General features: G+C 40.3%; 2 protein-coding genes across 3 annotated transcripts in view; both read right to left on the reverse strand.

Moving 5' to 3' along the window:
- The window catches only part of fryb (furry homolog b (Drosophila)), a 55,405-nt gene extending 52,862 nt beyond the window's left edge, over positions 1-2,543 (reverse strand). The window contains exon 1 of the mRNA XM_047343678.1: positions 2,399-2,543. The gene's annotated coding sequence lies outside the window, so the exon portion shown is untranslated. The remainder of the gene's footprint in view (positions 1-2,398) is intronic.
- Positions 2,544-4,166: 1,623 nt separating this feature from the next.
- Positions 4,167-12,702, reverse strand: part of rxfp2a (relaxin family peptide receptor 2a) — a 42,471-nt gene continuing 33,935 nt past the window's right edge. For both annotated transcript variants that reach the window (XM_035178321.2, XM_035178320.2), the window contains 4 exons: positions 11,321-11,416; positions 9,465-9,633; positions 6,799-7,017; positions 4,167-6,669 (listed from right to left, as the gene is read on the reverse strand). In XM_035178321.2, coding sequence (XP_035034212.1) covers positions 6,410-6,669; positions 6,799-7,017; positions 9,465-9,633; positions 11,321-11,416 — 744 coding nt within the window. In that variant the 3' untranslated portion in view covers positions 4,167-6,409. The remainder of the gene's footprint in view (positions 6,670-6,798; positions 7,018-9,464; positions 9,634-11,320; positions 11,417-12,702) is intronic.

A 12,702-nucleotide genomic window follows, 5' to 3' on the forward strand; every position in this document is an offset into this window, starting at 1 on the left:
CTGCCCCTTCTTTGAGCCAACAATGACCTTTACAACACTTGTGCCCTCTTTCCCTGTTTCTCGCACCTCTCTACCTTCAGCTCACCACTGAAGATGGAGACAGATGCCATATATAAACTATAAGTAAATCACATTATTATGATTCCTCATTAGATGCTGGACGAGTTGTTCCTTGTTTCTTGTACAAAGACTGAAAATGGATCAAGTGTTTCTTCACACATCAAGAATTGAAGAATCGATCCATAATTAAATGTCTGAAATAGGGTGAAGATTCAGTTTCCCTATTCAATTTCAGTAGGTAGGTTTTTCATAAACTGATAAACCTATAATTCTTAGGAATCACATCTGATGATGTGGGAAGATGGAAAGCAATGTGTGAAACTGTCCACTGGACTGGTAACTGTGCAGCAGGAGACATTTCACTGTTCAGATGCTCGGGCTGTACAAAGACTTAGTATATCCTGTGTGAGATTCTCTCTGAATGCAGAAAAGGGAGATCAACCATTAACACTCACTTGCTGGCAAAAAACACAACTTTAAGAATCAGAAAAACATGCTTTGGTCTCGACACAACATCAATATGTAAAGTGTTGATTAATCCACTTGATGTCCCTTGACGGGAACTGCATTATTTATTTCATTTATTCAGGACATATTGTCATGGTGCTAAAATATAGATGAATAAGTTCAAGTGGTGCGGTGAACATATTGTACTATGGTCAGTGTAGTGGGCCACCCAGTGTATTATAATACACCTACAGTACACACACTTACAAATATACATCTGATTAGAAAATATTACAACAACTTAGTCATTAGAAAACCCGGATGTAAAAGGCTTTAACATTATGAATCTCTGCTTCCATTGTGCTGTAGTTAATAGTATCCTTGTGTAAAAATGGGTTGAAATGATGATATAAAGTAATTGGGCTGAGTGGGGCTTTGTAAATCTGTGACAGAAATGTGCAAGTGGGGGAAACGCCACAGCAGCACAATGATGTGACATGCCGTCTGTCTGTGTGTGTTACTTGTAGCGTAAGTCCAGACACAGAACAATGGCGTTAACTGGGTCGCCGACTGGCTGTGCCAAACAGCTGGAGAGATGGAGAGGGAGGGTGACTGAGTCCTAAGTAAAGAGGGCAGGGTGTGTGAGGAATAAGGAGGAATGGGCCAAAAGCAGGAGCGTGAACAGACCCGGCTGGGGAAGGAAAAACTAGAACAAGTGAAGAGGTGTGATCCTCCCTGTTAGCGACCAATTCACTTCAGAGGAATACGTTGACAAATGAAAAAGTATGAATGAGAACAAAACCCAAGAAATACACGAGGAACGAAGGCGCTAAACCGTATAGTGGTGCTGCCTGCTGTCTGCCTGTATATAAATAATACATGGTCAAACTCCGGCTTTCTCTCACAAAATATTCAGGCTGACTCCTGAGCGTCTTCCGCTGCAGAATAATACAAGTGCACAGCTACTCAGGCGAGATGATGGACGCCACTGGACCATGACCGATTCAAGTCCCTCAATTTAAAGGCTGTGTGTGTGTGTGTTCAATCTCCGACCATCAAGAATGGTTCAATCAGCAGCACGATAACATGTAATCATCTTCCCAATGAGGAAACACATGACATCACCGGCTGCTCCAGAAGGCTCACACATAGTTATTCAGATTCAGACAACTTTATTGATCCCAGGGAGGGCATCGAACAGACAACATCCAATGTGAAGCGTGTCAGAAAGCACAGGTCAACAAAGAAACAGAGGTCGGTGAAGGACATCAAGATATAAAGATTGAGGAGGCAGATTAAATAGCAATACAAAGACAATAGTTAGATATCAAATAGATAAAGATACAGTCATAATAGATGTGATTTACTACTGTCTGGGTTCAGCAGCCTGATAGGAGCAGAAGGGATGAATGTTATAGATAATATGTTGTGTTCTACATTACGAATAAGGAGAAACCTCTCAGTAGATGGTTCTGCTGCTGCTGACCAGGCTGCTGGTGCTGGTGTCTCTTCCTTAAACACATCTGCTACCTAGCATGTTAGCTAATAGTGTAGCGTGCTATCTCTCCCCGCCATCACCGCCCCGTGTATTTACAACCGCCGTGGACGTAAACACCGGGGGCGGCCTCACAAAGCGCCATTGTTCCCCGCGCGTCTGCCGCCGAGGAAACGAGGAAGCGAGTTCAGCTCGGCCGGTGTTTATTTTTTTTTTTATGGATGAATGTATGCTAACTCGGAAGCTAACGAGCTAGTCGAACCACCACCACCCACCCCCCCCTTAGTTGGTGGCAGTTAATCGATGTTGCGTGAGAGGGGGGGGAAGACGTCGCTTTGTCGTCGGTCAAACGACACCGGACGCGACGCGAACCTGACAGGGGAATCGAACCCCTACCTTTGTCTGCGTGGAGCTCCGCGGCTACAGGAGCACTTGCACCCGGCGCTGGCTCTTTGTCGGTGCGATGCTGCGGCTGGTTTCCATCAGTCCGTCTCCTCTCCGTCTCTCTCCCGGCTGACAGCGACACACCGCTCCGGGATGACAGCGCCCCGCCCCTAGCAACCAATCGCACGCCGGGGCGCCGCGGACCGGAGGCAGGAGACGCTCCCCATTGGTGCGGCGCGGTGTCCGTCGGACGCGTCGCTAGGGGCGCAGCCGTGGACCAGGGGCTGGACACCTGTCAGGGAGGGATGCTGAGGGGAGAGAGGGATGAGAGGGACGGAGGAGAAGACAGGAAGAGACAGAGGGATGAGAGGGACGGAGGAGAAGACAGGAAGAGACAGAGGGAGGAGAGGGACGGAGGAGAAGACAGGAAGAGACAGAGGGATGATAGTAAAACCAACACGTGCCTTGTTTCAAAGTCTGCTCCACTTGTTACTGCAGATTGGAATCGGTTTGTAAATGATTTATGCTGGAAGACAGCGTGGTGCGTCCTCACAAGTACGGTCGAGGAGGTGTCCTTCCAAATAATAATAACAACAATAATAATAATAATAATAAAACCACATGTGCCTTATTTCAAAGTCTGCTCCACTTGTTACTGGAGATTGGAATCGGTTTGTAAATGATTTATGATTTATGAACAGTGGAACAGTGTGGATGCTCCCCCACAAATATTTACTCGTCAATAAGGTTGAGGAGGTGTCCTTCAAAATAATAATACTAACTTTATTTCTATAGAACTTATCTAAAGTGCTTCACAAAATCCACGGCAAAAAAAATGAATGAACTCCAATAAAAGGATTAAATTCAGTTCAATTTTAAGCGTCAAATCACAACATATTAAGGTCGAGACCTTAATATTTATAGAGAGAGAGACCAGGAACAGTTGTGTAACCATCATATTTAAGCTATGTCAGACTTGTTATGAAAATAATAACCTTCAGTTGTACCTTCAACTTGTTGTTTCGTCCGTTTAATCGCAACAACGTTAGAAGCCGGACCTGAGGGCACGATGAGGCTGAAGGTAAATCTCATTCATAAATATTACTCCGCCAATCACTCTATGCAGGAATTTAAAAGAGACGTGAAAACAAACTGCTCCTTTTGTGACGAGACAGTTCTACATGTCTCGGCTCTGCTCTCGAGCCAAAAAGCTCTGGAAAGACTTTTGCATTATATATATCAGAGATTATATTCTTAAAGACGATCATTTATTCGAGGGAAATGAGGTATTTGGTTTCATCAAATATTCAAAAAAGAAGACAAGCCTTATTATATATCTGATATTGATGTTGGCAGAATGTTTTACACACGAATGTAAATTTAGCAATAAGAAAAAGGATGTGGAGCAAATACTTTCTAACTATTGTGCAAAATTGAGGATGCTTCTGAAAATCTTTATGTTTGGGGATTGGATTGAGCTGTTTCTGATGAAAGCTGGAACATTCTGACACTTCACAAACTTGTTTTGATGAAATGTGAAGAACAGTGGGTGGGACCATAGACTGTATACTTGGGTAGGACTCAAAAAGGATTCACTTCTTCCTACTCCTGACATGATTTATGTATTTTTAAAGTTCACTTCTTTTCTGTTCCCCTTTTTGTTGCTGGAAATAGCTCAATGTGACTCTGTGTGTTTTGGGTCGTCGTCGTGCTCCAGAATTAATCTGACGCCACCTGATGGTGCATCTACAGATCCTAAAAACCGAGGCCTTGATGGAAGTGTTTTTCCTCGTCTTGTTTTTATTGTTTCAGACAAAGAGTCGTCTCTGCGGGGAAAACAATAAAACACATAATTCACAAATCTGACTCCAACAAACACAATGATATACAGAACATACACTGACAGAGTCTCCTGTACCAAATATAATACAACAAAAAATCTGCACAGCATAATAGGAAATTATTTGTCAGAGGGGTTCCACTGCTTGGTGTACCTGGCAATAAATCTGCACAATGATTCAACTGTACAACTCATAGACTTTATATAAAAATGTAATTGTCCTTGTCTTGCTGCTCATTAAACATTATCCAGTTGTTGATTATTGTCATCGCATTAAAGTTACTGTTACTAAAACAAAGTAATACTGTTTATATACAGTATTTATAAGTATAAAAAAGTATAAATAGATACATGAACCAAGTAGAACAGTCCAGGTGACGTGTGACAAACACAGTAGCAACAAAACTGAACTGAACATATTCCTCATGCAAGGATGAGAGAATTAAACGTGATTCAACCAGATGTTTTAATCCAGTTCAGGTCTGAACAAATAAAAACAGCTCGACTTATCAGTATCAAAATGCTGCAGATTCATAAATGGTCAGAGCACATAATGTAGATGGAGAGTAAATAGTAAACAAAATGGCAATTGGAATGGAAATTCAGATTATGCACATTATATGAGAACATTAACAATATGGTAAAAAGGGAAGATAGCTGCTGCTGCTGCAAATAACTGATGCACTTCTTTAACGAAAGTGTCTTCCCCTCATTTCTTCTCCCACTGACTGGTTTCAATCAGACTGGAATTGTCTTGCAAATGCAAAAGCCAAGTTTACATGGTAATTATTTCATGGTAAATCAAATTATCACATTTTACTTCAATGCAAATCTGTCAGAAATGTAATTTGTGGACAAACTATTGAAACATGACTATATCGTTAAAATTATAGAAAAATAGTGTATGTGCAATAAACCTTTTCTAATCTGTTCTTCATAAATTAACCCTTTTTTTGCATTTATATAATACTGTGGCAGGAGAACACCACAACCCTGCTAAAATGCAAATTCATTCCTCCCATTGGAGTTTCATTTCTACATTTCTGTGTCAAGGAGGCTGAAGGAAAATTTATATTTAGAATAAAACTAAACCAAAAAGCTAATCACACCAGTAAACAAATGACCAGAGTGAGAAGAAAACATGAGCAACCACAGAGAATAGAAATAAAAGGAGGAAGCAGAAGGCTTGATTTGTGTGAATGAATGTTTGATGAATGTATAACTTTAATTGTGTTATGAATTTGAATATAAATAGTGTCATGAAAGATGTTAAAATGACATGCAAAGTTGACTTTGACTTAGCATTTTAAGAGTAAAATATTATATTTTACAAAATGCAAGCTGTATTTTTGCATTTCAAACAACGTAATAATCTTAGTGTTTGCATACATTTACTGAAACTGCTGGTTTTGTTCTGCCAACATTAGAACTTCATCAACAAAAAACAGTTTGGTTTTTATTTTGCAATCCAAGACTCGTTCTTTGATTTTGTCGAGACTGAAACCGTTAATCCTTGAACTGGTTTTCAGCCGAGTATCTGTGACTCTGTGAGCTTCATCCCTCAGTCACTGTGAGATAACAGAGTCTTAGCTGCTTCGTTTCACAGCTCCCTCTCCGGCTCTAGAGTCACTACACGAACATATGTGGGATTGTTCCAGAAAAGTATCACAAGCACTTCTCTTGCTTGACATTTAGTCCGTGAACATCCTCTTGGTGGCACTGACAGCTGCAATATACAGTTAGCTGGTATTTATTCTTCCATCCATATCCTCCTCTTTGTTATTCCTTTACAGTTCCGTTACCTGGAACCATTTCAGCTGTATGGCGACATGAGCGCGAAAGCATGGGACTGGCTGAAGCTCAAGTGGCACAAAGGGGCAACCACTCATTGCCGGGTTGTTGGTTTGATCTCTGGCTCTTTCCATCCGGTTCACCTGTGCCTTAGAGCAAGACACTGGACCCTTAAGTCTCTGTGTGTGTATATGACAGAAAAAAAGCGGAACTGCTTTGGACAAGGGTGTCAAATTGTTGTCATTTTTAGAAATGTGGAAACACGTCAGAGCATAAAGACGCAGCTCAGCGCTCGTTAATCTGGTTCCCCTTGCATGCAGGAGCCTCAAGATCTAACATTTATAGTCCCCTGACTCATAGATTACATAATACTGGGAGAGTCCCCTCCTCTCTCAGGCGTAGCGAGGGTCCGCACCACTCAGTGACACCCGCTGGAGGAAGGGCGGCTTCTGGTAGCACGTTGCCCGCTCAGTGAAGATTGTGGAGGATGTGAGGCTTTTGCGGTCTTTTTTCAAGAGGTGTCTCCTCTGCCAGCGACAGAGTAAGAGCTCCACCTGTTCTCTGAAGAAGCTGGTGGTCAGGGTGTAGAGGATGGGGTTCAAGGCGCTGTTGATGGGGAGGATGAAGATGACGACCCAGCTGGAGATGGTTCCTGAAGGAGAGAAAGAGAAAAGCAGAGTGCGTTTAGATCACTGAAGGTGAGGTGATTAATGATGTATATAAAAACAATTACTGCACAATGTTAAACAACTGTAAAACCCAATGCAATTTCCGTTCTTACCGGGTATCTCCACCTTCAACAGTGACAGGATTTTCACCAAAAATATGGGGATCCAGCAGAGGGCGTCGGAGAACACTATGAAGAAGAATCTGTTGGCCACAGCCACGTCCCTGTGCAGCCTGCTCCTCAGGTCTGTGGCGTTGATGCCAGTTTTATAGATGGAGTAGAACATGCTGGAGTAGGAGAAGACGATCACCAGGAACGCCACCACGTTCAGACCTAAGGAAGCATTCACACACTTAAAGTAGCAGATTCATAAAAGTATGAATGTATTTGGTGTAACAGTCCTGCATTGCTTGACTAAAAGTAGTAAAATTATCATCAGCAAAAGATGTTAGCAAAAGAGAAAAAGTAAAAGTCACATCAAACATTTTTCAATTCTTAGCTTATTTTGTGATATAATTGATCATTTGACATGTTTTGGGCTTAAAGGGCTTAAAGTACAGTCTTAAAGAAACTTGAATTGAATAACATTCAGTAATTGGTTGCACAACCCTTTGCAAACGTGCATCAAGCCTGTTACTCGCTGACACCACCAGATTTAATCTATAAGCTTTTCCATCTTTTTACCGCAGCCTCCATTAGCGCTCGCTTGTCTCCGGTGATTTCTCCGCTCAGGCTCCTCTAGTTTAAAACCATCTTTCCCCCCTGATGAACTTCTTTGTTGTGTTGGCAGTTTGTTTTGGGTCCTGCTGCATGACGGAGTGCTCTCGATTAACTTGTCTGTCAATTGGCAGACAAAATGTCTCCGTAGGCGTCTGAATTCATTCTGCTGCAGCCATCGTTAACTCACATCGATAATGATTAGTGAGCCGGCTCCGGAGGCAGCCATGCGGGCCGAGGCCATGACACCACCTCCGCCCTGTTTCACAGACGAGCTTTGGTTCGTGAGATAATTGGAGAAATTAATTTTGGTCTCATTCGTCCATAAAACTTTCTTCCAGAGGTTTTTACGGCTCATCTCTGTCTTTCTTTGCAAATTACGATCTGGTTTTGCAGATCTTAAATCTGATGAGCTGTTTCCATCTTTATTTCTGCTGAGTCTTGGTTGTGGAGGTTCATGCTGATGTCACTGATTGTTGTTTTGTTTTTTTTACAGTGTTTCTGTCATCATCTGTCCTGGGCTGTGCTTTTGTTGCTCACAAAAAATGAATTGGTTCAAACTAATTTTTGCTGATCTACAAAAAGTTGGACGTGCTTTAATCTCTGCTCACCTTGATTATTGCGATGCACTTTACTCTGCTCCTCAACCAATACAAAATGCTGATCAACCAAAAGGTACAACTGCACCACCCCTGTATTTGTCTCCCTTCACTGGCTCCCGGTCCACTTTCGTATTGATTTTAGAATCTTATTGCTCACTTCGATGGCCTTGAAAATGGCCTTGCAGCTAAATATCTGCAGGTTACTCACAGGTCACACCTCGTAACAAAGTGAGGCTGTCAGCGCCCCCACATTATGGAACTCATTGTCCATTAACAGACGTCTTAAAACCTTTATGATCTTATTGGTTTTATTGTTCTATTTTGCTCAGCAAATTAGTTTTTTCTTATTCTAATCTTATCTGTCTGTCTGGTGTTATTTCTTGTGGTATAGAAAAGTGCTATGTAAATAAAGTTTAGTATAAAGTTTATTAAAGGTGCTATGACCAAAGTTGTCCAACACATTTCAAAGTAAATCCCAGGAATTAGAAGCTGAAATTTGAACCCTGTGTCTCATATTCATGTGACACAATCAGACCGGGACAATATATTTCTTCATGTACATCCTCAAATACGGAAACATGTTTGAATTTTTCATGCAGACACACAGACATTCAATTTAAAACTGACTTTAGTGACGAGCAACAACCAGCGGCGCCACTTCAAATGAATTCACATTGTTTTTATTCAAACTGCCAAGTGATGTAAATCCTGGCACCTTTTAAGAGGGAATATCCCCCGAAATGCATTCATCCATGTTGCCAGATTTCCACATGGTTCCGCAGTGAGAACAATGGGTAATAGGAACCAAGACTAATCATGAATTGTTCATGGAGCCAGTGTGTTTGATGTGTAAAAGCCCCGTCTAAGGTGCAATGCTATTTCATGTTCTGGTAGTTGGTTGGTACACTGAGTACAATACAAAGCTTTCAAGAACAATAAAGTGGCCCACTGTGAAAACAAAAACTTGAAATTTCTCAGGTTACGATGATTTTTATATAAAGTGACAAAAGAACACTTTAATGGGTTTGTAAACTTCACAGAGTTTCATTAGTGACGTAGCACTCAATACTTAATTGATGGTGCCAAAACACAAAATTGTGAGTTTTGACTAGAGTGGAGGACAGACAAGTTAAGAACAGGGTCTACAGAGCACTTCTGCAGTGGTTCTCTTTTCACGAAATTTCTTTAAATAAATATTCTATTAGCACACGTAGCCTTTAAAAAATCTATTGGGGTCTCATTATCTGCTGCAGGGCTCCTTTCTTCTTTTGTCAACATTTTTCTTGTTTATGTTTGGGGTCATTAAATTTGTTTTCACAGTACTGATTTATTAATTGAGTGATTCAGTTTCCCTCCAGTGCAAATAAACAAAAAAAAGCTCTTTAATTAATTACTAAAAACTGTGTTCATTTTAAAATGAGCTTTTGGGGGAGAAACACAAAATTTCTTTCATAAATTTACCCAGAAAAATCCCTGTGGAATATCCTTTGGCAGTAGGTTTTTCTTGCCTGTCAGAGTGCAGGGGGAAGCAGACTCCATTACGTCCATAATAGTTTCCAAACACATCCTCGTTCATTAAGGGCACTGCAGCGATAATGAAGCCCAGTAACCAGATAGAAGCCAAGACCACCTTGCAGTGGGAAGATAAAACATGTTGTTAGAGTTTCTGACACGGTGCTCTTCAAAGCCCACATTAAAAAAACGATTAAAGTTAACTGACAACTCATTGAATTTCCACACTTTCACTGACAGTTAATTAAATAGAGCCTGTTGACTGACAAGTGCTTTCGGCCTCTGGACTCTGACAAAGCCAACAGTAGGGGGCAGAGCTTCCTCACAGAGCAGACGTATCCTCTTTCAGGCAGATGGGTGCAGAGTATTTAAAGTTAACAGTCAGATTTGGTTGAAAAAGCTGCTCTTTGCGTGGAGCACACAGTGACACCAAGCAGCAGTGAAGATCCGGCTGGATAAACAAACATGAGCATCAGATCTTATTTACATAGCCCGACAAAGATGGAGTTAGCCGATACTAGAGAGAAAAACATTTCTGATACCAATGCATCAGCTGAGAGATACTTTTAAGATGTCATCATCAAACCCTAATGACAAAGAAAAAACGTAATCTTTATTATAGATAAATATAAATGAAAATAAAACACAAATTAACAATATATATATATATATATATTTTTTTTTTTAAAAATGCAAATCTTTTCTGAATTTTTTGTTCTGTGCAATAAGTGTTTCATACCGGTGCGTATCAGCAAACAGAGATAAATTGGTTGGGCTCCTCTAAGTTGCATCTAAAATAAGATTAATAGAGCCCATTGGGGTTGTAGAGGAAGCTGTGGCAGAAAAAGTAAATGAAATAGTAGTTGTGCCTAAACTTATGCTGATAAATATTTACACATATTTAATATATAATTACTATATTTTTTCTTCATTGAGGCTGAAGGGTAAAAAATTAACAGTGATTTGGATGAAGAAGTTTCATCACTTTTGGTCTCGATCTTGATTAAAAATAATTCCTAATTATGTGCTTTCTCCTGCCCCAGGCGAATCAACAGCATGTTTCAGAATTTCAATATCTTATAAATGCAATCCTGTATATGTTCTGTTTATATTATATATTCTATTTAAAAATGAGTTTGTGTCTGTGTTTAATTGCATGTTTACTTATTTATAACTTTTTCTAATGTTTCTTATTTTTTACTGTCCCCTTTGCTGCTGTAACATGACAAATGTCCCTGTAATGGGACTAATGACAGTAAATCTTATCTTATATATGGCTTAGCTGAACTCGTTGCTGTGTCCTTTACATCATGTTTTATTAAAAAATGTTGCACTTACAATATCTATAAATGGAGCTGCTGTTTCACAGCCTCTCTGACCCAGAGCTGAGACACTGCACCCCCACACATTAAACAGCTTTGCTCTTGCAGAGCAGATCCTAATTACAAGCTGCTCAACAGAATCTGAGCATTCTGTGACTGTGAATCAGGCTGCGTATAATTTGTCTATTTCTAAGTGCAGGTACAGCTGCAGTCCGCCCAGTTCATACTACGTCCATTGAAGCAGAAAATGAACCATAATAATACCACAAGAGAACATTTATTTCGAAGAAGAAATACTCCAGCAGAATAAATCCAATATCTTCACATTTTTAAGATGTATGATTATTTTTAGACAGCACACTTCATAAGAGTTCATAAACTCTGGAGCTGTTTCTTTAAAGATTTCTTATATCAAAATAGCAAAACTTAAATAGAATTAAATCTAGTTAATGTGAAATTTCCAGTGCATGTAGAGTAGCTCACCCCAGTCTGAAGCTTGCCAGGGCGCAGATTGCTGAAGGGGAAGACGATAACCAGGAACTTTTCCAGCGTCAGATAAGTCAGGAGCAGAACAGACACCTGAGAGATAACACTCATTACAAACTTTTAGATTGGTTTATTTCCCTCCACATAGACACTGGATTGGGCTCAAATTATTATGAGGCTTGAGACATGTTTCCGATAAACCATCACAATAACATCTGCCTTATTACCATCACAGACAGATCTCCAATGTATAAACGCTGCCTCGAGTAAAGGACGAACAGAAAGCTCCTCCTCGTTGGTGCACTCAGGGGCTTTAGTTGAAGCCAATTAAGACTTTAATCTCTTCATTGTTTATTTCCTTTCTTCTCTGATGTTAACTTGTGAATGCTAAATTTAATTAAACATGATTTATAGTCAATATGAATGAAACATTTGTATGGTCCATTAATCATAGCTCAGTAAAACACTTGTTATATATTCACAAGAGGCTGTAAATCAAGAGGTCTGATTTGATAACGATGTGCTACCGGCTCAGGTTACAGATCCAGAAATGTTACATGCACGTACAGCTGACCCCAATAAGTTCCCCGCAGTGAGGTTTATAGACTTTGAATTTAACAAAAACAACACAATAGTATCAAATAAGGGCCGGATCCTGTGATACCCTTAGATTGAGGCACTGGTTTAGGACAAATAGTTGAATCCCTTGATTTACTGAGAATGATTTGTTGTGTGTAAAAACATAAACAGTAACAGTTGACAGTCAAATTCTCCCTTGAGAAAACTACAACCAGAGTCTGTAGCAAAACACTTTGCTGACAAAACTCTGGATGTAGCGACAGCAGCAGCAGCATTGTTTTGCTGATAATTCCTCTTGCTGCAGCTTCACATTAAAATTGCTGACTGGTGAAACATGAAGAAGTCACAAGATATGCAGTGTTTGTCAATGTGCTCAGCACTTACATATTTTTGCATCGTTCTGCAAAAATGCTTCTACGAAACAAGGCAACACTTGTTTGCATTTTTACAGTTTGAAATGTTGCAGGAAGTGAAAGACCCAGAAGGAGCAACCACAGTGAACGGTTAGATGAAGAGCTACAGGCGACAGGCTGCACACCTCCAAATGCTATTTGCAGATTCATGTCGTGTGCAGCAGAACTTCAGATCCCGGTGGCTCACAGAATGATGGAAAAAGAAAAAGAAATTGCCTGATTTATTTATTAAAGGTGAAATGTTATGCGCATATTCAGGTTCATAAGTTTAATTTGGTATATTACCGGAAAAGGTTTAACTGCTCTAATGTTCAGAAAACAAATCACGTTCCTTATACTGTCCATTGCTGCAGCTCTTCTTTTCAGCCTCTGTCTGAAACACTATAC

This window comes from Hippoglossus stenolepis, chromosome 15 (genome assembly GCF_022539355.2).
Source record: "Hippoglossus stenolepis isolate QCI-W04-F060 chromosome 15, HSTE1.2, whole genome shotgun sequence".
NCBI lineage: Eukaryota > Metazoa > Chordata > Actinopteri > Pleuronectiformes > Pleuronectidae > Hippoglossus > Hippoglossus stenolepis.